Source organism: Cnephaeus nilssonii, assembly GCF_951640355.1.
Source record: "Cnephaeus nilssonii genome assembly, chromosome: 11".
NCBI lineage: Eukaryota > Metazoa > Chordata > Mammalia > Chiroptera > Vespertilionidae > Cnephaeus > Cnephaeus nilssonii.
Genome location: NC_137082.1, coordinates 89,120,104 through 89,146,537, shown reverse-complemented (window position 1 = coordinate 89,146,537; position 26,434 = coordinate 89,120,104). Strand labels below are relative to the sequence as shown.

The 26,434-nt window shown below is 37.9% G+C and overlaps 1 protein-coding gene across 4 annotated transcripts in view; it reads right to left on the bottom strand.

Moving 5' to 3' along the window:
* TRAPPC8 (trafficking protein particle complex subunit 8) overlaps positions 1-26,434 on the bottom strand; it is a 70,045-nt gene that overhangs the window by 11,564 nt on the left and 32,047 nt on the right. For all 4 annotated transcript variants that reach the window (XM_079784229.1, XM_079784230.1, XM_079784231.1 and 1 more), the window contains 11 exons: positions 22,745-22,876; positions 20,969-21,193; positions 19,161-19,269; positions 17,584-17,778; positions 16,709-16,839; positions 14,221-14,295; positions 13,619-13,745; positions 9,224-9,378; positions 3,430-3,872; positions 1,556-1,703; positions 182-278 (listed from right to left, as the gene is read on the bottom strand). In XM_079784229.1, coding sequence (XP_079640355.1) covers positions 182-278; positions 1,556-1,703; positions 3,430-3,872; positions 9,224-9,378; positions 13,619-13,745; positions 14,221-14,295; positions 16,709-16,839; positions 17,584-17,778; positions 19,161-19,269; positions 20,969-21,193; positions 22,745-22,876 — 1,837 coding nt within the window. The remainder of the gene's footprint in view (positions 1-181; positions 279-1,555; positions 1,704-3,429; positions 3,873-9,223; positions 9,379-13,618; positions 13,746-14,220; positions 14,296-16,708; positions 16,840-17,583; positions 17,779-19,160; positions 19,270-20,968; positions 21,194-22,744; positions 22,877-26,434) is intronic.

The window sequence follows — 26,434 nt, the reverse complement described above, 5'->3', positions numbered from 1 at the left end:
AAAGAATCAATTAAAAAAGTAATTTGATTTATAGTTACGTAAACTAATGAAGGCACAATTTAATGCTTAATAAAATCAGTTTTAAGGAAGGTACCATATTATGGTACTATTCTAGAGGAAAAAAAAGTCAAGCAATGAAGATATGTCAGAATTTACTATGAAGAGGGAAAAAAGCACAAACCTTTGTTTTCAGAGAGATTTACAGATTTCTGTAACTTCCAGTGTTTGCTACAACTTGATACTTGTACTATATGGAATTCCTTAACACCTGCTTCACTCTATCAAAAAGAAATAACACAATCATTCAGGATTAAAGAACGCTAACGTATTCTAATGAAAATAATATTCAAACACTGATACCAAAGTCAACATCGATTAACATTATATGGAAATTTTATTTTAAAATAAATTAACGATACACATTTCAGAAAGTTTGTTATTTAAATTCCTTTAACATTCTTAAAAAGACAAACCAACATTGCATCTAAGAAATGTTTATAATGTATTCCTAGTGGCAAATTTTAAAAACACTAAAAGTATTCATAATGAGTTACTGGTAGTGTTTAATAGATTGAGAATTATTTGTTCTCAATTTTTAATCAAAATTATATCATTATTTCATTTCTTCTGATCGCTCTGATATAACCCATTCCCATTAAGGCAAAAAAACAAACAAAAAACTCTACAAAACAATAAGCATGACCAATGGACACAGACAATAGGGGGGTATGTGCTGGAGGGCGGGAGCGAACGGGGAGAGGTCAATAGGAAAAAGGAGACATATGTAAAACTTTCAACAATAAAGAATTTAAAAAATAAATAAAAATAAAATTATATGAGAAAAAACACAACTTACAAAACAGAATCCCAATATAAAGTTATTTAAACCACATATGTTTTTATTCTCCTGAATAAGAGCCAATATGAACATTAAAATTTTCTTACTCTTTCAATTTTTTGGGGGGGGGGGTCGTGGGGGGGGTCATCCAAGTATTAGTGCATTAACCCTAAATATCCTAAAAATAAGTGCCCTTACAAATTTATGAAGCTAAAAGCAAATTACATTATAGAATTAATAATATTTTAATAAGTATTTGAATCGAACCACTCTAAAGCTCAGATCCTATTTTAATTATGAGATTGCATTCCTTTTTAAGAATATTTATTTTTATATTTTGAGTACATAAACAGGAATGGTAAAATGTTTAAAAAGCTTTGGAAATTGTACTGTCAGAAAAGTATGTGAAGGTTTATCAAATTAATACTGAATGTGAAATCCTAACAGAGCTTTATAAATTTAATTACAAAAGAGATTCTCAATGGTGAGATCTCTTTTGGGTTGAATTACTAGCATATGAGGCTAAATTATCATGTGCAAATGTACCATATTTATGCCACCAGATCTTTTTATTTGGAGACTTAAAATTATAAAGCTAATGGAGAATTAGTATGTTTTCATACTCTGTTCTTGTGAACGGAAAAATATCCATTACTAAAAACAAAGGAAATACTTCAAATAGAGTTAAAAACAAAATTTAGTTTTAAACCAACTTACAGTATTGATATTTTCCACATCCACAAAGACTAGCATATTGCCTCCTCTGCCCTCCTCATCTTCAAGAGAATTACTTCTGCAGACAGTGGCACGTACGTTCAGAGATCGGCTGGTGCAAATAACTGCTGTGTGTCTTAATATCCTGTGACTGAAGAAACAAAAAACTGCAAATTTAATCTAAAAGCCTCTTCCTCTGTGTATGATTCTCTAATTCCAAATAAAGCTTTTAAAACCTCATCACTTTCAGAATCATTTATTTTAAAAATATATATATATAATGAAGTAAAATTACCTAGTTGGCCTTAAGTTCAATCAATTCTCATTTGGAGGGTACTATTAGTCTCTCTGACTTAGGAAAACAATCTTCATGTAGTCATGTCCTGACCATGCCTCTTCTGTGACAGCAGTTCCAAAGAAACTACCCACCAAGTCAACTCCAACCTTTCACCTGTCACTCAAAGCCCTCCACAATAAAGCTTTACATTTCAGGCTGTATTTAGTTCCCTTTACTTGCTCCTTTATGTTTTACACTGTGGCCAAACTAACTGGTTCAGGTTGTAAATCTCGTAACTCTTCATATATACAGTCCTGGGAAACCCACTACACTCTTGCCTATCCCCCTTGATATGCAAATTCTGAAGTCTTCACTTTCCTTGGAAGCTCATTTCATCTCTACTCCATTCCCTAAGGCCTTCCCTGTTGTCTTGGCCAGAGTATTCTCCAGCATCTTCTTGAGAATTAGCACTGAATGAGGATTTGAAATGTTCTTATGCTTACAAATACTGCGTCATTTCTCCTCAGGGTCGTATTTTAAATACTCCATTAAATAAGATAAATGTAGCACAATCACTCCTAGTTAATTTTATAAAAATGACAATGCATTAACACAAAGAAAATATTCTGCTGTGTAATAGGATAGGTCACAGTCCTTGTCAGAGACAGGTTTGATTTCTTCAGTGAGCTCCATTAAAACACCACCCCAATCATCTGTCAAGCACATACATACTTTTTTTTATACATTCTCGTGGGGCAGGAGAGGGCACAAGGGAAAAAGAAGTTAAAGTTAAAATAATAAAACAGAATGACTGCAGGCATGTTGTCTTCATATACAAATGATACTTGTGAACTTCATTATTATGTGATAACTCTGGACAAAAAAATCAGTTTTATTAAAGAATCATAAAGTTTAGCCCTAACCGGTTTGGCTCAGTGGATAGAGCGTTGGCCTGCAGACTCAAGGGTCCCAGGTTCGATTCCAGTCAAGGGCATGTACCTTGGTTGCGGGCACATAGCCAGTGCGGAATGTGCAGGAGGCAGCTGATCGATGTTTCTCTCTCATCGATGTTTCTAACTCTCTATCCCTCTCCCTTCCTCTCTGTAAAAAAAATCAATAAAATATATTTAAAAAAAAAAAGAATCATAAAGTTTATAAATAGTGACGCCACTAAAAAGATTAAACTAGCCTGGCTGGTATTGCTCAGTGGTTGAGCACTGACCTATGAACTAGGTCACGGTTCGATTCCTGGTCAGGGCACATGCCTGGGTTGAGGGCTCTTTCTCGATAGGGGGCATGCAGGAGGCAGCTGACCAATGATTCTCTCTCATCACTGATGTTTTTTTCTCTCTCGCTCTTCTTCCCTGAATCAATAAAAATATCTTTTAAAAGATTAATGTAGCTTAATTTTTTCTACTTTCGGCCACTTAGAACTTATAGCTCGCTATATTAGGAACAGCCTCAGATATAAACATCATGTAGAAGTTGGAAGGGAGTACTTCATAAAAAATTGACATGCTAGCAAATATCAAAATGTTTATTTGAATTTGTACACATATATTAAACGAAGAGGTTAAATCAGAAGTTTCCTAATGCTCACCGTATTTTAGGCAGCTTTTTAACACTTTCATAGTAAAACAGAAAGTTAATTTCATGGACACCTTCTTCATCTGGCCCACGTAACCACAGTGGCAGCTGGACTGAAGCTCCAGGGAGAAGAACAGTGTCTGGAAGGGGAACAGGAATCACCTCTGGCTGACTTCCGATGCCAATGCCAAAGTCCACAGAAGACGCTGACGAGGTGAGTGCTGTACACACAGAGGTGGACTCTGTCACCACAGTCTTGTAAGCACTACAGTTCTCAGAAGCTGAGGGACTTAGTGGTGTTAGAGCAGTCGTGTTACCACCAAAAGTAAAGAACTCTGGACGTTTAGAAACAACCTTCAATCCAGTAAGAGGACATTTGCTGACATTGACAAATTCTACATAAGCTTTTCGGATTTCTCCACAGAGGAGCCCTGTAGGGAAATGTATAAAGAACACCTGCATTGGAGGGAAAAAATAGTATTATATTGTCTGTTAACAACTCTGACCCCCGAGTGAATGAATGACACTTTAAGATGCTATATTCTTTACTAAAGGTTTGCAAGTATTTTATTCTCTTTGATCTCTCTCTGAATATGTGGCAATTAACAACTCCATTTTAGAAAAGAGATAGAAACCAATGTTACTCAGTAGCAGACTTCAGTTATGAATTAAAGGAAAAATGTCACTAACAGAGGGTTACTGGCAAAATCTTCACAGCTCTGTAGATAACAGACAAGAGAAGTCAAAAGTAATTTAATATGGTTATATGAATTAAATAATCATCAGTCAAAAAGTCCTTATCAATATTAACTTAAAAAATAGCTCATTTATTTATACATCATTAAAATGAAAAGATACTAGTACATTATAGGTCTTAAAAGGGAAGAACACAGAGATCCATGATTCCATACCCATAATTTGAGAACCTCAAAAGCTCAAAGACACTCAAGCTTTCAGGAACTCACATGGAAGCAAAAGCTGAACTTGACTAATGTGGGCTTTATATAGCTTTTCCCATTTAGTGTATTACTCATTTAGTGTATGATTCACGCAAGAAATGAGCTTGATAACCAGGTGCTGCCACAAACCCAACAGGAGTTACATAACACTTTGAACATAAATATGAACATAGTCACACAATTTCTAAAAATTAAGACAAAAAGTGACTTCCAACACACATCTGGTTTCGAGACATTCAGATATTGTGGACCTATATTAAGAGGTAGAAATATGGGCTAACAACTACTTGCATTTAAAGAATCGTTAAGTATAAATGTCAGAACGACACTGAGTATATCAGAAAGGATAACTATAACCAGTATGAGGGGAAATGTTCTAATAAAGTTATGGCTGGCAATCCCAAAGGAGTTATAAAAATCCAGGAATACCTGTGTTTCTTAATCTAAGTTTGAATGGAACTACATTATCACCACAGTTTTAAGGAATCAGATAAAATTTGTGTATATTAGAAGCTTTAAAATGGATATGACAAAATAAGGGATTAATGTAGAATCCCAATTATAGGATAAAAAGAGGAAAAAATAAAGCAGCATAGCATTATACTGAAGACACTGACTGAACTGATTGGCTAGTGTCAAATAAACTTAACTCAAATTACCTAATATTTGTGGAGGAATATCAATTTTGAGATGTTACATCAAAACAATGACATGAGTAACTAGTGAGACAGAGTACCACAGCCACACTACAATATACAGACAACTGGACACCATTAACAAGGCTACGGCGCTGGTGAAAATGGGAAAGGTGATGGTATACGTAAAAGATCAGTGATACACCATATGGAGATGTTGTGTAATGTAACTTCAGAATAAAGGTTTTACTAAGTATAATAAGTTGGCTCTTTAAGAAGAATCAACATATCTAGCCTTTATTTCAAATGCAGTTACTGAAAGTCCTTTTAAACAGTCAATATTTGTAACAACTTTAATTTAAATGGAAAAGACCAAGACTTACTAATTTATCTTAAAAATACCTATGTGTAAATACAAATATGCAAAAATGATATGCATGTGGTTATTCACTGTGGTTTTATCTGTAAGGGAAAAGGACTAGACACAAATAAACATCTATCACACAAGTCTGGTTGAATAAACTAGACAGTCTATACTAGAAAGTCAGTGGAAACTTGAAGGGGCCTGCTCTTCTCTCTGCTTTTCTATATTAAAATGGTAGTATATATACAGTATTTTAATTTTTATCTTTTTTTCAATGAGTTTCAGTAATTTTCATCCTTACTTGTTTTGATAAATATCCTATAATAGAGGCCCAGTGCACGAATTCGTGCACAGGTGGGGTCCCTCGGCCTGGCTGGCGATTGAGGCCTATCAGGGGGCAGGCTGGCCAGGAGGAAGAGCTGCAGGAAGTTGGCTGGCCAGGGGGAGGGACTGCGGGAGGTTGGGGAGGGGCCGTGGGAGGTTGGCTGTGGGAGTGCAATGACCACCAGGGGGCAGCTCTTGTGTTAAGCGTCTGGCCCCTGGTGGTCAGTGCGCGTCATAGCAACTGGTCGATCGGTCATACCAGTTGTTCGGTCATCATGGTCGCTTAGGCTTTTATATATAAAGATAATAAAAGCGTAGTATGCTAAGTGTCCAACCAATCGGTCAACCATTCAGTTGACCACTCGACCAGTCACTATGACACACACTGACCACCAGGGGGCAGACGATCAGACCGGTAGGTTAGCTTGCTGCTTGGGTCCGACCAATCGGGACTGGGTGAGAAGGCTGGATACGCCCTGGAGCCCTCCTGCAGTCCCTCCCCGGCTGGCCAGGCCCATCGGCCCCAATCAGGACTGGGTGAGATGACCCAGATCAGCCATGATCGCTGGCCAGGCAGAGGGACCTCACCCGTTCACAAATTCGTGCACCGGGCCTCTAGTATAATATAAGACATTATTTCATCAGATTGTAGATCGGCAACTTCTTTCACTACTCCTTTAAAGTTCAAATCCTATAAAATATTTCTGACATAAGATATTAGGAATAGCTCAACCAGCATGGCTTAGTGGTTAACCTTTTGCACTCGGATGTCGAGTGTGACTCGACACGGTTAGCATCGGTAGCAGCTCGTATGTCGAATTGTATTGAATGTATCAATAATTTGAAATATAAAAAAATCCAAATAAATAAGTTTGTATGAAAAGAAACTCCAGTTTTTTATTCTACTGCCGCGCTTTGTAAAATCTGGGGTATTTAAAAAATTAAATCCCGAGTAGAATAAAGGAATCGAGAAAAAAGCAAGTGAGTGCAAAGGGTTAAGCATCAACCTATGAACCAGGTCACGGTTCAATTCTCGGCCAGGTTGTGGGCTCAGTCCCCAGTGTGGGGAGTGCAGGAGGCAGCTGATCAATGATTCTGTCTCATCATTGATGTTTCTATCTCTCTCCCCATCTCCCTTCCTCTCTGAATATATATATATATATATATATATATATATATATATATATATATTTTTTTTTTTTTTTTTAAACAAGAGTACAGTATTGACACAGAAATGGATGAGGGAATAGAGTACTGAGCCAAACAGGTATCACCTGAAAACAAAATAAAACAGGGTATGCGTACTTTCAGGATATTAGTATATTAAGTATAATAAGTTTGCAATATTCAAATGGTAATTGGAACTAGAAACCAAGTTTGATCCCTACCCCTTGACATTCAGAAGATGAAATTCCCTTGGATTAAAAATAAAACACATAGAAGTTTGACCAGGGAAGTCTGTGTAATTATAAAACTTAGAAGCAACAAAGTAAGAGACTATCAGGTATTATTTTATATATGTTTAAAACCTGAACATGGTGAAAGATACCAAATTAAAGTTAAAATAGGTGCAAAATAGGAATCAACAGAAACTAGCACTGAAATCAGTCTACAAGTCTTTTATTGGCCCTATTCACATGACACTAAATGCAACCTAATTAAGCAAGTGTAAAACTTGGAAAGAATATAAGCAGCTCAGCAATAGCCTATGCTCAACACACATATCACCATTGTCATGAGTATGTTACCTATCAATAGGTATAGATTTAGTACCCACAAAAATCACCCAATGAGAAAAGGGAAATAACACCAATTAAAGGGGTATTAATAGAATTATATGGACATATGGAAGAAAAAAAATCATATAGACAAAAAATACGAAGATTGACAAACCTTGTCAGTTATCAGAGAAATGTAAATGAAAGCAATGTAATTTTCACCAATCTGATTTGCCAAAGTTAAAAAAAACCAAAACTGCTGAAACCGGTTTGGCTCAGTGGATAGAGCGTCGGCCTGCGGACTGATAGGTCCCAGGTTCGATTCTGGTCAAGGGCATGTACCTTGGTTGCGGGCACATCCCCAGTAGGGGGTGTGCAGGAGGCAGCTGATCGATGTTTCTCTCTCATCGATGTTTCTAACTCTCTATCCCTATCTCTTCCTCTCTGTAAAAAATCAATAAAAATATATTTTAAAAACAAACAAACAAAAAACAAACAAAACTGAAAAATACGTAACATGGCAATGTGCACTTGCACTCCAAAGAAAAGTGCAAACTACTACAGCCTTGCTGAAGGTAATTTTGTGGTATGTTGTAAAGATTTAAATTTCTATACCCTTTGACCAAGCAATTCCATTTCTAAAGTTTAATCTAAACTAGAATATGGACACAATATATACATAATGATGTTTACCAAAAAAAAAAAATGTCAGTAATGATGAAAAACTAGAACCACACCCATCAATAGAAAAATGGTTAAAATATGTTACAATGTAAAATAAAGGAACACCGTACGTAGCTGTTAAAAAAAAAAAAAAGTTTTCACTGAATGAAAACAGTATGTTGTGAAAGACAAAAGCAAGCCACAGGGTCAAATGTGCAGTATGATTCTACTTATAATTGCTAAAACTATATGTAAGGGTACTATGAAGTCTGAAAAGAGAACCACCAATTTGGTATCACGGGCACTTTTTGAAGGTAAATGACGACGCTTTTAACTTCCCTTATTAGAGAAATGTGAGGATGCAGGAGGAAGGACTGCCTTCCAGTGTTCACCCTTAGACTTCACAACCCTGCATTGGTTCTGCCTCACAGGTAGAGACACCTGACCCAAGGTAGGCCAGAATTCTCTCCCAGAAATTTGAAACTTGTATTAAAGTGGCACCAAAACTGTAAGTTATAAGACTAAGGCCATATCAAAAGCAATACTTTTAAAAGGCTTACAAACATTTACTGCTACATTCCCTGGAGCTGCTGAGTCCTTATTTTTCTTTGGGACTTATTATTCCATAATTCTTTAGTTGTCGGGTGATAGCCAATACCCTTCAACTAAATAATGTTTTCTCTTTTTTGGCTTCTGCAAACTAGCATCAGTGAGTCTTCTGCAACTAAAAGACCTTGAACTCCTACGGCATGAATGTAGAAGTGGGTGGGGATACAAACAAACAAGGTGAAGGGAACGTTGCTTTTTATCCATATTACTTTAAATTTTTACAGCATTCCCATATTACTTTTATATCTTTACTAAAAAAAAAAAAAGCCACTGATTGTATTAACAAAAACGTTCTTTTAGAAGTTTTTCCAATTTCCATTCATATTTTGAGGGTCATATTTCATAACCAGGCTGTGACTTAATGCCAAGTTGCATGATTACCTTTATCTTCGTGAACTAGATTTAATCCTAGCTTAATAATAATTTTAAAAGATCAATGTATTATCAATAACCTCAAAGCCTAAAATTAATTTACTCAAAGTATAATCTGAACTTATAAATAATTAAATCCACAAATTTTTAAAAAGTGAAATACCTCCAACAGTGGCATTTCCTCAATGATTATGGGATCTAATCGTCGATCAGGACCATATGTTATAGATGTTTTCTCTTCTTTTGTGGTGTTAAGTCGAGGACCTTGAATTTCTAAATCTTGTCTCCCTCGAACTGACATGCTCAAGGAATGTTTCCCTGAAATAAAAAACAATCAATGTCCTAACAAACTTGGTATGTTATTATAAGTTTAGCCTGAATATATGAATACTCTAAGTTTCAGATGATTTCTCGAAAAATTCTAAACTATTGACTAGCATGGTTCATCAATAAATTATGCTTTATTTTCATTTTGATTATACCTATTTTATGCTGCTTAATTACTCATCTTATTAGGATTTTCTTACTTTGCAGAACGACTACCTATCACTAAATAGGAACCTGTATTTTTGAAACCTGTATTTAACCATAATGGCTATTATCCAAAAAATTTCTATCTAAGAGAATGGCTGTGTTGGGACCAGGTTATGAAAAAGATCCATTCTCGTCCTTGCCAGTTTGGCTCAGTGGATAGTGTTGGCCTACGGACTGAAGGGTCCGAGGTTTGATTCCGGTCAAGGGCACATGTCCGGTCAAGGGCTTGATCCTCATGTGGGGTGTGCAGGAGGCAGCTGATGAATGATTCTCTCTCATCATTGATGTTTCTATCTCTCTCTCCCTTTCCCTTCCTCTCTGAAATCAATAAAAAGAAAGGTATGAGAAAAAGCATATTTTTCAAAAAAGAATAGCATCTTTAAAAAAAAATCTATTATCAAAGGGAAAAAATTCCAAAATATTGAAGAGATCAACTTTTCACTTTTACTCATATTCAAATATACTATACTAATGTGTATACTGATAACAAATATATGTGCTAATATTTCTTTATAACTACAACTTTCACTTTTACTCATATTCAAAGATATAGTAAACTAACATAAATACTGATAGTAAATGCATATACTAATATTTCTGGATAACTACATTTTCTCAATAGATTGTACAAAGAAAATTAAACTCATTTAATATTTATGTGAGATTATCCCCCAAAAGCTTTGACACAGTGGGAAAAAATCAAGGGTATTAAACTATCTTTCCTACAGGACTACTCAGAGCCTTTAATGTTCATATGGTCACTGTAATATTCCCAGGAGACATATAATGTAGCATTTCCCATACTTTATTTGATCTAGATCCCTATTAGCATTTTACATAATAATAAACTACACTAAATCATGAAAATTCTGCTTATAAGATGCAACTTATTTCAATAGTTAATTCAGGGCTTGTTCTCATTAACGTCCTAAAATAACATCCTATCTAATAAGAGTAATGTGCAAATAAACCATCACTCCGCTACACCCACAAGCCACGCCCAGAAGCCAATCAGGAGCAAGTATGCAAATTAACCCAAGATGGCTGCAGCCACGTAGAGAGCAGGAGGGAGGCTTGGGTTTCCCCAGTGATGGAGGAAGCCAAGCTTTCAGCACACCCTGGCCGGCCCAGGCCTCCGCTTAAGGCTACAAAGTTTCAATTATAGAAGATAAATAAATCCCAACAGAAATGGCTGCCGCCACGGAGCGAGCAAAAGGCTTGGCTCCACTCTAGGCTACAAAGTTTCAATTGTAGAAGATAAATAAATCCCAGATACCAGGGCCTTCACTTGGGTCACCGGGGGTTGTGGCCGGCCTGCAAACCACCACAGGCCCCTTACCCAGGCCACCCCACACTCCAAGGGAACCCCCACCCTGATCCGGGACACCCTTCTGGGCAAACCAGCTGGACCCTACCCATGCACCAGGCCTCTATCCTATCTAATCATACCTAATAAAATGGTAATATGCAAATTACCAACACTCCGCTACGCCCACGACTGGGCCGTTGGGAGGCTGGGGGCGGGACTCGGGGTGGCCGATTGGGCTGACTCACGAGTCCCCGCCCCCGTTCCTCCTGCCGTTCCCAACGGCCGGAGCTGCGGGAGGACCCATGGGGCCAGCGGAAGGTGGCGGTGGCGGAACTCCGGGTGGCTGATTGCGTGGCTGCCGGCACCAGTTTTCCGCCAGCAGCAGTTTTCCTCTGGCCTCCCGCCTATTGGAGTGCCTCCCGCCAGTGCGATCGGCCACCCTGAGTTCCTCCAGCGCCGTTTCCTCTGGCCACCCGCCGATCGGAGCACCTCCCGCCAGCACGATCGGCCACCCTGAGTTCCTCCACCGGCGGCGCTGGAGGAACTCTGATCGCGCTGGAGGCCAGAGGAAACGGCGCTCCGATCGGTGGGTGGCCAGAGGAAAACTGGTGCTGGCGGAAAACTGGTGCCAGCAGCCAGGTGAAGGAAGGTCTTTTGCACGAAACTTCGTGCAACGGGCTTCTAGTAAAAGAATAATATGCAAATTGACCATCACTCCAACACACAATATGGCTGCCCCATGTGGTCAAAAATCCTGCCACCATGTGGACACAAGATGGCCACCACAAGTTGGCAAGCAGGGGAGGGCAGTTGGGAGGGAATAGGCCTGCAAGGGAGGGCAGTTGGGGGGGCAATCAAGCCTGCAGGGGAGGGCAGTTAGGGGTGACCAGGCGGGCAGAGGAGGGAAGTTGGGAGTGACCGGACCTGCAGGGACGGACAGTTGGGGGGGACCCAGGCCTGCAGGGGAGAGCAGTTGGGGGGGACCAGGCCTGCAGGGGACAGCAGTTAGGGGCAAACAGGCTGGCAGGGGAGCAGTTAGGCATCAATCAGGCTGGCAGGGGAGTGCTTAAGGGGTGATCAGGCCAGCAGGCAGAAGCGGTTAGGGGCAACCAGGAAGGCAGGCAGGCGAGCAGTTGGGAGCCAGCAGTCCTAGATTGTGAGAGGAATGTCCGACTGCCCGTTTAGGCCCGATCCCACCTAAACAGGCAGTCGGACATCCCTTAAGGGGTCCCAGATTGGAGAGGGTGCAGGCTGGGCTGAGGGACACCCCCTCCCCCCCCTGTGCACGAATTTCATGCACCGGGCCTCTAGTCTATTTATATAAAAGCCTAGCGACCGAACGGCAGAACGACCAGTCGCTATGATGCGCACTGACCACCAGGGGGCAGATGCTCAACGCAGGAGTTGCCCCCTGGTGATCAGTGAGCTCCCACATGGAGAGCTCCACTCAGCCACAAGCTGGGCTGACAGCTCTAAGCGCAGCAGTGGTGGCAAGAGCCTCCTCGGCAGTGCTAAGGATGTCCAACTTGGGCCCGGGGGGAGCAAGCCTAAGCCATCAGTTGGACATCCCCCGAGGGCTCCCAGAGGGATGTCTGACTGCCAGCTTAGGCCTGATCCCCTGGGGAGCGGGCCTAAGCCGGCACACGTGGACCCCCCCACCTGAGTGCATGAATTTTCGTGCACTGGGCTTCTAGTTAATAAATATATTTCGAACCATAAATGAAACAATGATCTATAGTTTACTGAAAACCATAACTTACTGGTATTAGATTAAGATCCTAAGTATGTACAAGTGGGAAAGGAAAAGATCTTAAAATTCTTAACATTCAGCTTACTTACTTAAAATGTGCAATAAATTAGGAAGATTACTTATAAATGTTGCCTGCCTGTCAACCAAGAATTAAAAATATAGTACTAAAATGCAGAATACCATACTCAACTTCAGTGTAAATTTTTTGTTTTTAATTTTGAATTCTTATGGATTCATTCCACTTCTGTTTACTTTGTATAAAAATCATTTGTATCTAAATTCAAGTCTGTTTTAAAAAATAAGCCTTATCTACTAAAGTGAAGTGCCAAAAGAAGGGATTTTACAGTATACTGTGTAGCATCTTGTCAACTTAAATAACTATATGTAACAATTACAAGATAATATTAGATCTCGAAGTGTTCCCTAAGTTTAAAGAAAAAAGTAAACTATGTTAAATATGTATCTTAGAGTTTTACTCTTCTAAAATTTGTAAAACATCATCTGGGACACCAAAAATAACACTACTTTCTTCATAGGAGATATAACAGAATTTAAGGTGTTTAATATCCAATGATGTGAAAACACTGGTCTTTAATTTGCTAAAAAACGATATTCAAAAATAGAATATGCTAAGATGGTTTTTGTATTGGCAGCAGAAATCTCAGTCAATGGTTTGAATATATTTGGTCAGACTTTATTAAGTTTGGATCAGTAACAGAAAAGAGAAATACATATGGTAGAACCTAAAGATTATCAAAAGAAAATACATTAGAAGGGAATAAAGTTTATTTTTGAAGAAATGGCAGTTTCAAATAATCGAAATTATTCATTCTTCCATCTGACTAAATGCTGAATTAAAAGTACATTAAACCTATTTTTAAAATGCCTCACTTTTATTCATTTTATTCTACAGAGACTGAATGAAGTCCTAGTTTCCTAACTGTTTAGTGATGTCATAGCTTTACCTGTGTGACATCCAGGAAGAGCACCGATGCCGTCGACTGCCGTGGGGCCCTGAACAGTGCCCAGGTCATAAACAATCCCCAGAACATGCAGCTCCCCTATGTGGTGGGGAAAGAGCTTTAGTCTGGCCTGTGGAGATATTTAAGTCACTCTCATTATCTGTTTTCATAGTATCTTAAAAACAGCATCATACCTAAATTCTGTAATGTTGCAGAAATATAAACCCATGACCTAAACTTTTAAGTTATCAACTAATATTTCTTATTGGAAAACATTTTCTTCAAAAGAAAGTCTCTAAATTCAACAGAGGCCTGGATCCTTATCAATACTTTTAATAAGAATGAAATCTTCTGGTCAACCAAATATACTGACCGCAAGAAAAAAGCAAAAACTTTTCACCAGGCTTCTTAGAAAATTAACAAACCAAAGAACACTGCAAACCTATTTTTCCCACCAATTTCCTCCTGTGCAATCCCAGTATCCTAATCTTCCAAATTCTAGTTTTAAGAAAACCAGGACCTAAAACAAACTGAATAAACTGATTTTTTAGAAAGTTTTCATCTTTCTTTCAGAAAGGCTTAAGACTGAAAAATAATCAAATTACCACTTTAGATTCTTCGCTGTTAATTAAGAATTCTGAAATAACTTCAGTTCCAATCATTTCGGGTTCACTTGTTACCTAAAAAATAAATTATTTTGTAAAATATACATTCTAATAAATAAAGTTATCAATTATTAACATTCCTATGTATCAACACTAAGAACAATTAACAATAATTACAGTTAGTATTTACTAGGTTCTTACTATGTGCTAAGCAATATGCAGTTTTACTTTTACAACGGCAGTAAAGCCATTCAGTAGTGGGCACTTGTTTTTACCCCCATTTAAGTCAGTACAACTCAACTGAGGACAGTAAGTGAAAGTTGCAGCCACCAAGAGGTTAAACCTCAAGAGATAAAATTCAGCTGCTTATTATCAACAATGGCCAAAATGGCCATTTAATTTAATCTTGCAATAAGAGCAATTTCTCCCTTTCACTCCAATCAGCACCTTTTTCCAAACTGGTTAATTACACGTAAGAAAAATAATGGCAGCCTAAGCATTGGTGGAAAAATAAGGGCCGTGGGGAGAGCAAAAAAAGGCCTGTCTACTCCAATCAATGACATCAGTAAGGAACTCTAGTCTCTGGTCATGTAACAAGCAGAACTAACTGGCTCACACCTGGAGTAAACCTGATCCTCATGACCACAGATTTACTTTTACCATGAGATTACATTTCCCTAAATTCCAGTTCAGCATCTTAGTCCATCAGTAGAAATTCATGAAGAAATCCAGAGTTTGAAATTTATAGGAAAAAGAATACCTTCAATATAAACAATAAAAACTTTTACTTAACTTTAATAAACCTCCTTTGAAATCTAATTATTAAGCAGACTAATATACTTTAAAAGCTAATAGATATTTAAAACTTTTTTCCAGGAATAAAGGGTTCATACTCTTCTAATATGTATTCCAGGTATCCATAAAATATTAGAAAAATGACTAAAATTCAAGTCAGAATAGAGCCTGGGAAGTCTCATTCTTTCAAACTATTCCCAATGAGTATAGTAATCACAAAAAGTCTTCAATTAATTTAAACAGCAAGGTTTTAAATAAGCCAATCTTTTTTTAAAAATGAAACAAATAGTTTAAAGTTAATACAACAGATGTCTTTCAGGTTCCCCCTTCATAAATGAATATGAAAATGTTGGAATATTTCCCAGTTCCAAAATAATGCTAACCACATTATTAATGCACATAGGAAGGTAGTACTAAGAAGTAAAATTTATATAAAAGGTATCAGTAAATGAACTAATAAATAACTAGGTAAAAAATGTATTTATGCAAGTTCTTTCTTTTTTTGTCCAAGTTCTTTCTGATACTATCAACTGGGTAACAAAAATTCTTTGTTCCAGACATTCCTACTTCAAAAATAACATCTTAAATTGTGTGTGTGTGTGTGTGTGTTTGGGGGGGGGGGGAAGACACATGTACTACTATTTGTAATACCTTAAACAATAAAAAATAAATAAATAAATATATAAAGAGGTTATGACATAGTAAAAAATAAATATAATTCAAACAAAAAGAAATACAAATATAAGAATTTCAACTTTACTACCCATCAAGATGAAATATAAAATAGTATAAGATGGGCCGAAACTGGTTTGGCTCAGTGGATAGAGCGTCGGTCTGCAGATTGGAGGGTCCCAGGTTCAATTCTGGTCAAGGGCATGTACATTGGTTGCGGGCGTGTCCCCCTGTGGGGGGTGTGCAGGAGGCAACTGGTCGGTGTCTCTCTCTCATCGATGTTTCTAGCTCTCTATCCCTCTCCCTTCCTCTCTGTGAAAAATATATTTTAAAAAAAATAGTATAAGATGGCACTTTTAACCTATCAACTCAAGATTTTTTTTTATATAAATAAGAAGACTTCATGTTGCAAAGATGAGATACTGAACCCCATGTTGTGCTGGTGAGAAACTCATTGGTATAACCTTCTGAGAAACCAATAAAATATTAAAATATTTATTCCCTAAAATGTTCTAACTTCATGCCTAAGAATCTTTCCTACAGAAATAATCATTATAAAAAATACTATGCACCCAAATTTTCACGAACTGATTGATAGTAAACAAATGGTAACTTCCAAAATAACTACCAATAGAGAGATAAAATAACTTATAGATCATTCGTATGATGATTATTCAAAAATGAAATGTAAGACATTTTAAAATTACAATATGCAAATAAATCAACAGAGAATGAAAAAACAATATATATGAGAAAAATACAAATGAGAGTTATTGAATATATAGTGAAGTGTTAAAATGGTTATTTCTAAATACTGAGAAGACTTTTATTTTTATTCCTTAAATTCTTTTGCATTTTCAGTTTTCAACAATAAGTATATAACATACTTTCTATAACTAGGGGAAAAAAGCCTAAAAAAGAGTAAGTACAGTTCACTAAACAGAGAAGTTACAATGTTATTACAGCATCTGGTATGCTATCTCTGAAACAAGCTTATTACAAATACCTTTTAACAACTTACTAGTTCTTTAACTTCTTCATCATTCTTTCCACTGCAGTCTTTAGGTTGAAACTTCCAGAGCAATGACATATTAGTCAACAAAAGTGGAACCTTCAAAGGGTTTCTAAAAGCCACTTCCACTGTTATTGGTTCTATAAAAGAAATGCCTCAATCAGTAACTTTAATCCCATACTTCATCTTGTGTGTAAATTCTCTGAAAACGCCTTGTTTCCTACCTCTGAATTTCTGCCTAGACTATTCCACTAAATTAGCTCAAGAAACATATTAAGCTTAAATATAGGACTGCTTAAAATTACTTTAACATGCATTATATTTATAATTTTGGCCCAGTTCTGCCATTCTAAGGCTCAATCCTAAGGAAAAATTCTGTATTTTAAAAAGCCTTACAAGAACAACAGAATAGGGGCAACTGTTCTGTACTTCTATGTATATTTGAAAACTTCCATAATAAAAAGTTAAGAAAAAAAGTTTTATTCATAAAGATGACTCTTACAACATAATTTTATATAAAAAAAGATGGAAACAGCCAAATTATATAACAAGCAAACTTGAAAATAAAGTACTTCCTTTACCAACTTGTAACTGTCTATTTACCCAGGATTCAGTTTTAAAACTGCCTCCTCAAAAGCAGTGCCTCAGTTTCTCGGTACTAGAGATGGCATTCTCTCTCTGGCATTCTAACAGCGCTTTGCATCTACCTACGTGAGGCGCCCCACCGCCTGCTTTTATAAATGCAGCTCACTAAATTTTGAGTTCCTAATTTATTTTTGCATCCTCAGCTTCTGGTGACTTGGGGCACACAAAACATTACGTTGAATCTACTGTAAGTAAAACAAACAAACAAAAAACCATGTGTAAAAATTCCAGTATATCACCTTCTACAACTGCAAGCGGAAATCTTGAGTTATCTGAAAAACTATTCAAACAGTATTGCGTGGGATGGAAATTGGGTGGAATTACTCCTTTGTTAACCAAGGCCACAACTTGTTCCTCAAGTTCTCGCCACTGCTGAGAGGATTCATTGTCATATTCTTGATCAAGACTTACATGAGTAGCTGCTTGCTTTTCACCTAAAAAATAAGTATCAAAATTAAGTATACATGCTTATTACTAACTACACTCAAATGAAACACTTAAATAAAAATCTAACTTATCCAAAGAAATACATATATACACCCACTCTTGCCTATTTCCAATTATCCAAGAGAAAAAAATACCCTCTTATTAACCCTCGCCTATCTGGAACTCTGCTGGTCTTTTCCTGCTGACTCTGAAAGGATATAGTTTCTCTTATCTTCCACAGCAATTTTATATAAAATACTTCAAACATACAAAAACAAACAACCACCCATGAAGAATAATGTAACAATTGTATATCAAAATTTAACAAAAGTACTATTTTCATATAATCCCACAATTATTTTTTTATAAAATAAATGTTACAGATCTGTGAAACGCTCTTCAACCCCTCATCTCCACTGGCACCACTTCTCCCGGAGTTACTCCAGAGCCGTACAGCATCTTCATCCTTTTTTTTTTTTTTTTAAACTTTTCATATATGGGTATATACTAAACAATACATAGGATTGGTTTTATGTTTGAAATACATAAATGAAATTATATTTGATCTATCATTCTAACTTTTTTCACTCAGCCTTTTGTTGTAGTTATTACCTATGTTGAAACATGTAGAACTAGTTCACTCATGTTCTACAGCATGAATCCTTTATATGAAAATACCAAAATCTGTCAACTCATGTGCTGCTATTGTATCATTTTTGGCTATAAAAAAACAATGCTGTTATAAATACTTTTTAAATAAAACACTAAATTAGCTCAAGAAACATATTAAGCTTAAATATAGGACTGCTTAAAATTACTTTAACATGCATTATATTTATAATTTTGGCCCAGTTCTGCCATTCTAAGGCTCAATCCTAAGGAAAAATTCTGTATTTTAAAAAGCCTTACAAGAACAACAGAATAGGGGCAACTGTTCTGTACTTCTATGTATATTTGAAAACTTCCATAATAAAAAGTTAAGAAAAAAAGTTTTATTCATAAAGATGACTCTTACAACATAATTTTATATAAAAAAAAGATGGAAACAGCCAAATTATATAACAAGCAAATGTGAAAATAAAGTACTTTTATGCACTGAATGTAATATATTACAGCCATTAAAAATGCTTATCAAGATTATATAATTACAGGAGCATTCTTTATATAAGAAAGCCATTATAATTATAGCTATTTACTAGTTTTTAGTTTAGGGCTAAGAAAAAACAATGTAATAGTGATTATCTTCAGATGGCAGAAAGACAGGTGTTATGGTATAGAATTATTTATTTTCAAATATTCTTTAACAACAACACGTCAGTTTAAGTGGAGAGAGGAAAGAACTTTAAAAAAATAGTCACTAGGAAACAAGGCCAAAAAAACCTTTACTAACCATCTGCTGGTCGTCTGTCATGGCCAAAGAAAACCCGTGTTGCCGAACTGTTAATATATGGTAAAGGAAGCTGCGGCAAGGGCCCATCTGGTGATAGCTGACTTACATTCTAAGAGAAATACAAAAGAAATAAAGAAGAATTTCTGAGAAAACTCCATTTTCTTTATATTTGCTTCCCCATTTGTATTGTTGTTGTTAATCCTCACCTGAGGATATATTTTTTCCATAGCTTTTTCAGAGTGTGGGAGGGAGAGAAGGAGGGGAGAAGACAGAGAGAAACATCAATGTGAGAGAGACACATGATTGGTTGCCTGAAAGGAACCCACAACCCAGGTACATGCCCTTGACTGGGAATCGAACCCAAGACCCTTCGGTGCACAGGCCAACATTCTAACCATTAAGAGACAACGGCCAGGGCTGCTTCCCCATTTTTAAATACACACGGTATTAAAACATGTTAAGCAAAAATATTAAGATAAAGAGTTACTAGTTTTACTTAATAGATCAGAATTACAGAATTTAGAGATCATTTATTCTGGCCCAAGAAAGTCTTTCTAAGATTATTCAGCTAGTTAGCTCTCTTTGGATGCTAAACTTCCAAACATTACCTTGGTATGCATTTTACTTCCTGTGACTCATTATAGCATCCTATCTGCCAAAATTTTAATCCACATGATTTCAAATTAATAAAGCATAAAGGGTAGTTAGTTACTTCCTACAGGACAGAAATACAACAGTGTTCACTCTTCAAAGGACTTGACAAAAAATTACAACTTCCAATTTTCCCCGAAAAACAATGCTTTACATTTCCTATCCTCCTGTGCCAGGGAAATATTTTTCCTTCAATTTTTCTGGATTACACCATAATAATTTGTCTACTTCCCACAGATCCATACCTCCTCATTTTTCATGGCGAAAATAGAGGGGACATACTTTCCACAGGGTGGTATGAGAACCCAATATATTATAAAATCAATTATGATTTTTTTTTTAAAACCCAAAAGCACAATAATGAAACAGTCCAGAAAACATGTAATTTAAGATTCTAAGAACAGCCACAAATCAAATATATACTGGAATATTAAAATTCTCTTTTGCCCTAGCCAGTTTGGCTCAGTGGACAGAGTGTCGACCTGCAGACTAAAGGGTCCCAGATTTGATTCACAGTCAGGGTACTGCCCAGGTTTCAGGCTCGTCCCCAGCAGGGGGCATGCAGGAGACAGCCAATCCATGATTCTCTCTCTTCACTGATGTTTCTAGCTCTCTCTTCCTTTCCCTTCCTCTTGGAAATGAATAAAAATATATATGTTTTAAAAATTTATCTTTTAAAGAACTCTGGAAGGGCAATGCAACTCCGATCTATGACCAAAAAACAGCTTGTCACACTTTATATATATATAATTATATATATACTAGAGCAGCGGTCGCCAACCTTTCGGACCTCACGGACCAACAGTGGTCTACAGACCACTGGTTGGCGACCACTGTACTAGAGGCCTGGTGCACAAATTTGTGCACAGGTGGGGTCCCTCGACCTGGCCAGCGATCGGGGCTGGCCGGCCAGAGGGGAGGGACCACGGGAGGTTGGCTGTGGTAGCGCACTGACCACTAGGGGGCAACTCCTGCGTTGAGCGTCTGCCCCCTGGTGGTAGTGTGCATCATAGTGACCGGTTGTAATGGTCACTTAGGCTTTTATATATATAGATATTCTAATAAAACTTTGACTCCTGCTCGATAGTACTAAATATTAGGCTTTTTGCTAAAAATGATTAAAATTTTAATATCTGCTCCAGAAACTATGTATTCACCTTGTAAACATAAAGATATTCTCTGAGGAAGGACCCTTGCTGAGCCGCAGATTGTTTACTCTCGTTGATTAAAATATGCCTGAAAGCAGACACAGCATTGTCCAGCTGCCTAAGAGTATAGGATTGGCGCCCAATAGTGAAGTTAATGTGATCCTCTGCAAGAGACCAGCCTTTTCCTTTGTAAACCTGCATGGCTTGACAGTAGCAGCGTAAAGCATGCTTTTTCTGTAAGAAAATAAACACAACAAAGTATTACACAACAAATCCAAATTTCTCTGGGACTGGAAAAAAAAAATACACAGACACACAATCAACTAACTAGTAACTGATCCTTCCAAGGCTCGCATACTGAGGAAAATAAAACCAACATTTTGGAAAACCTCTTAACAATTACTACTAAAAACCAAGAGGTCCTACAGCAAGCAGCTGTTTGTCCAAGGGCAAGAAGTCTAAAAGTCAGGAACATCGATGCCCTCATGAAAACCACCTGGGCGTTCCCACAGCAGTAGCGTTATGGAGTTATGGATTAGTTAGAGGCTTGGTTGTTAGCTTATGAATGAGAGCGATCTTATAAAGTCTCAATTTTGTTACGGTCATCTCTCTTTATACCACTGCATTGGGCTGAATGGAAATACCCCATGTGTGCTAAAACTGCATATGTGAGTATATGGTTGTATACACACACATTTTTAAACTACTGTTTTGTTTGTTTGGTATTATTTTCTTTTGCCCCCTGCATCCTGCCACATGAGCAGATATTTGGAATTAATCAGCTATAATCACTGCCACCTGCTGAACTCGGATAACTTCCATCCTAAAGATGGAATTTGGTACCAAGGAAGAGGCCTCCCTCCAGAGAGAGTTTCTCCTTTGCTTCAGAGAATACTCTTGTATCCACTCCCCATCCCAGGGTAGATTACAAACTTTGCACCATGTATTGCCAGAATTATTTGTTTCTTTAAGAAATGTTTTCTTTATAAAGAGATAATGAAAGCAAATCACAGTCATCTACCACTTGACAGCATGCGGAGAATCACCATCTGACTGCTGCGACCACTCTCTATCTCCAGCAAAGCTCCCTCCAACTAACGCTTGAATGGACCCTGGGAGTTAATAAAGATCTCTCCAACCCAACTGCTTTGGGGACCAAGAAGACTTCTACTCCTTTACTATTCAGTACATGCCATCAGAAAGCAGCCTGGGAGACAACAGAAGAGCAGAGCTGAAGTGGGGAAGGTGCAACCCTATTAAATAGTAAATACTGTTTGAATGCATTCATCGTATCTGGATTTTCACATATATGATTTGGTTTAGCCTTACAGAAAATTGGGGCAAAATTCCAATTTATTTTTTTTAAAGGAGGCTCAGAAAAATTGCTCTACCAAAGTAAAGTTGTAAGCAGAACATCATGGTATTTTTTTCACTGTATTCCCCCATTCAATCTTGGCTGCCACAATCAGACAGACAGAAAGCGCGAGGAACCTTTGTTCTTGCATCTGCACTGGAACCTTGGCAGCAACAGTGACTGCTCCAGGTCTGTCAAATAGATGCACAGAATTTCAAAACTGAATCCCAGATTTCTCTAAATCTAAACCTCATGCTCTTATCAACATAAAACATTACACATTACCTTGAAACAAAATTTGTATCCGTCTTTAGGATTAATATTAAGTCATAAAACATTGACAAATGACATACATTTATAAAATAAATAGCAAATTGTAACAAATAAAAACTAAAATAATGTTATTTTCTTTTTAAAGAAATTGCACTCACCTGCCCTGCTTTACTAAACCGATGGCCTGCCAATATCATATGAAACGCGTATTTTCTAACCATGGGACTCTTCATGTTTATAAAGCAGTGAGCCGCCTGTTCCAAAAGCAGTGCACTTCGAAGATCAGAGTCCTGTTGAATGTTTAAGAGGAAAGGTGAGTTTCACAAAATTAAAAATAAGATAATAGGTGAAAAACATTTACTTCCTTAACCTTTTGCACTCGGATGTCGAGTTTGACTCAACACGGTTAGCATTAGAATAAAGGAATTGAGAAAAAAGCAAGCGAGTGCAAAGGGTTAGTATGTAACACATTCAATATTTAACTTAGAGTATCTGAGGGCAGAGAGCAAGGGGTAATCCAATCCTGATCATTCTTTTTTCCAATAAGCACATTAAAAAAATAAAATCCTTCAGAAAACACTCTATCATGAAGTATTTTCTTTTGCTTTTCATAAAGCCAAATGCCTGTTATGACATACACCAAGTAAAATGTCTCTGAAGAAATGCAACCCCTTTTCAAATGGCAAAACAGTATGTAAACTGAGAATTGAATACAAATATACTGATAAATGATAAACCAGAAAACAGAGCACACACAAACACACAAAAATAGATTCACACCAATCTAATTTCCTCTGGAAATTGATCTGTGACATCCAATAGTGTATTTCCATCCAAAAACAAAGGGGGGGGGGGGGGGAATAAAACAGAATGTGTAAATTATAATTTAATCTAATACTTTATCCTCCATAAAGTTTTACTGTATTTGAAAAGCATTCTTAATTTTTGCTACAATTCAAGTAGGCCAAAATAGCTACTTCATTAGAAAGTTCAGAAGGCTTCCCCTTCAAGGAGTATTGCCTGCTATATTAATAAACTAGAGGCCCAGTGCATGATTAAATCATGCACATGTAGGGTCCCCTACACGCTTTCGCTTTCGATCACGGGGGAGCTGGGTGCCTGTCCGCTGGTGCACCAGGCCTTTCAGAAGCCTCTGGCGCGGCGGAGGCTTCTGAAAGGCCTGGTGCCTGAGAGGACAGGCACCCAGCTCCCCCGCTTTTGATGGCCCGCAGCGGGAGGTGAGCTCGCTGCCCCAGAGGCCCCTTCTGTGCCGCAGCACAGCCAAGGTGCAGACGTTGAGCTTGCACCTCCGCTGGCGACGCGAGCTCAGCGTCCCGCCGGCCCAATCGGCCACCCCGGCCACCCCGAGTCCCGCCCCCCCGCGCCTCCTGGCCAATCGTGGGCATAGCGAAGGTACAGTCAATTTGCATATTTGGCTATTATTAGGTAGGATGGTACAACTCAAATTATTTCTCCTTCAACTGAATCGTACAACAGTGTCTACAAAAACCACATACTGAACTTATATCCTTATCCATAAGAAAAATCTTTCAACTGAAAGAGCCATCATTACTTTCAAAATCACTGAGAAAGTACTGAAGGTTGCTGATCAAGTACCAACAACATTTTCACCAAAACTTTCTCTAGGTTTCCAACTACTCTGAAGCAGAACTTACCATGCCCTTCCACGTGTTCTGCTGCATTATTTTCCCCAGGGAAAGTTGAAAACAGAAAACATTGACTTTAAATGAAATAATTTCAACAGATTATAGTTACATCAAAAAGTATTCAGACACTATTATAACTATCTCTGCAGCAATCACAAAATTATATTAGAGTTGGAACAGATCTGAGGAAACACTCCAGAAAGCATTCAGTAAATGGTAGATATATTATCTATTTCAAACCCCTCAGAACAAAAACTAAATAATCAGATAATTTTTCTAGTAACTAAGAGCCAAAAGCTAGTAAGTGAGAAAATTAGGAATATACATTTAACAAGTGGTTCTATATCAATGCATCAGAATTACCACGCCCACCAGCCAATCAGGGCGAGTATGCAAATTAACCCCAATCCAAGATGGCTACAGCCACAGTGAGCAAGGTTTCCCAGGTAACAGAGGAAGCCAAGCTTTCCCATAGCTGTTGCAGGCCTAAGCCTCCACTCAAGCTACAAAGTTTCAATTATAGAAGGTAAACAAATTCAAACAAATGGCGGCAGAATGGAGCTTGAGAGAGCAGGCCACAGTTGCCGGCGGCAACAGGGGAAGCAAAGCTTTCCACACACCCTGGCCGGGCTCACCCGCTTAAGGCTACAAAGTTTCAATTGTAGAAGGTGAATTAACTGCCACAGAAATGGCTGCCGGAGCCCCAGGCTTGGCTCCGCTCCAGGCTACAAAGTTTCAATTGTAAAAGGAAAATAAATTCCAAATACCAGGGCCTCCCCTTGGGTTGCCAGGGGGCGTGGCCGGCCTGCAAACCACCACAGGCCCCTCGCTCAGGCCGCCCCACACCCCAAGGGAATCCCCACCCTTATCTGTGACCCCCTTCAGGGCAAACCAGCTGGCCCCCACCTGTGCACCAGGCCTCTATCCTATCTCATAAAAGAGTAATATACAGATTGATCATCACTGCAACACACAATATAGCTGCCCCCATGTGGACACAAGATGGCCACCACAAGATGGCCAGCAGGAGAGGGCAGTTGGGAGGCACCCGGCCTGCAAGGGAGGGCAGTTGAGAGGGACCAGGCTTGCAAGGGAGTGCAGTTGGAGGTGATCAACCCTGCAGGAGAGGGCAGTTAGGGGTGACCAGGCTGGCAGAGGAGGGAAGTTGGGGGCAAACAGGCTGGCAGAGTGGTTAGGGGGTGATCAGGCTGGCAGGCAGAAGCGGTTAGGGGCAATCAGGAAGGCAGGCAGGCAAACAGTTGGGAGCCAGCAGTCCTGGATTGTGAGAGGGATGTCCGACTGCCCGTTTAGGCCCGATCCCACCAGGATAAACGGGCAGTCGGACATCCCTCCAGCAGTCCCAGATTGGAGAGGGTACAGGCTGGGCTGAGGGACAACCCCCTGCCGTGCACGAATTTCGTGCACCGGGCTTCTAGTCTCTTTAATAAAAGAAAAATTACTTTCTCAACATACATTTCTTTAACAGTAGGCTGTTAATCTTTTCCTATGCTTAAAGGTCTTTGTACTTTTTTTGTGAATTGCCTTTTTATACTCTTTTGTGAATGGGTTTTTGTGATTATGTGGTTTGTAAAAGCCCTTTGTACACTTAATCAACATCAAGCCTTTATCATACATTTGCAAATAGTATTTCCCAATTTTGACATGAAAGAGTTTATTCTTTAGTAGTCAAGCATATTATATTTGCCTTTGTTTTCAGGATACTGCATCAAACTAGGAAAGGATGTTATCATTCCTAGATTTTTAAAATGCTCTCCTATAGTTTCTTCTCGTTATTTTTTGTTTTATTTTTCACATTATAATTAATCCAGCTATAGTTATATTATCATGTAATGAATAATCCAACCCCAAACAGCTAGCTACAAGTCACAATAGCATTCAGTGAATTATCTAACACTCTTCACTAAATTAAATGACACCTAAACATATGTATTTAAATTCTCATTCCATTACATTACTCTGTCTACTCTTATCACTGTAAACAGTTTTAATTTCTATAGCCTTCTAATACATTTTAATAAACAGAACAGGTACTTCCCTCTAAATTACTTTTTCTATTTTGGAACTTTATTTAGACTTCTCAATAGTTTCACAGTTTTTTCTCTCAGTCCTATATATTTCTTAAGTTTATTCCTAGCATGCATGTACACATAACATTCAAAC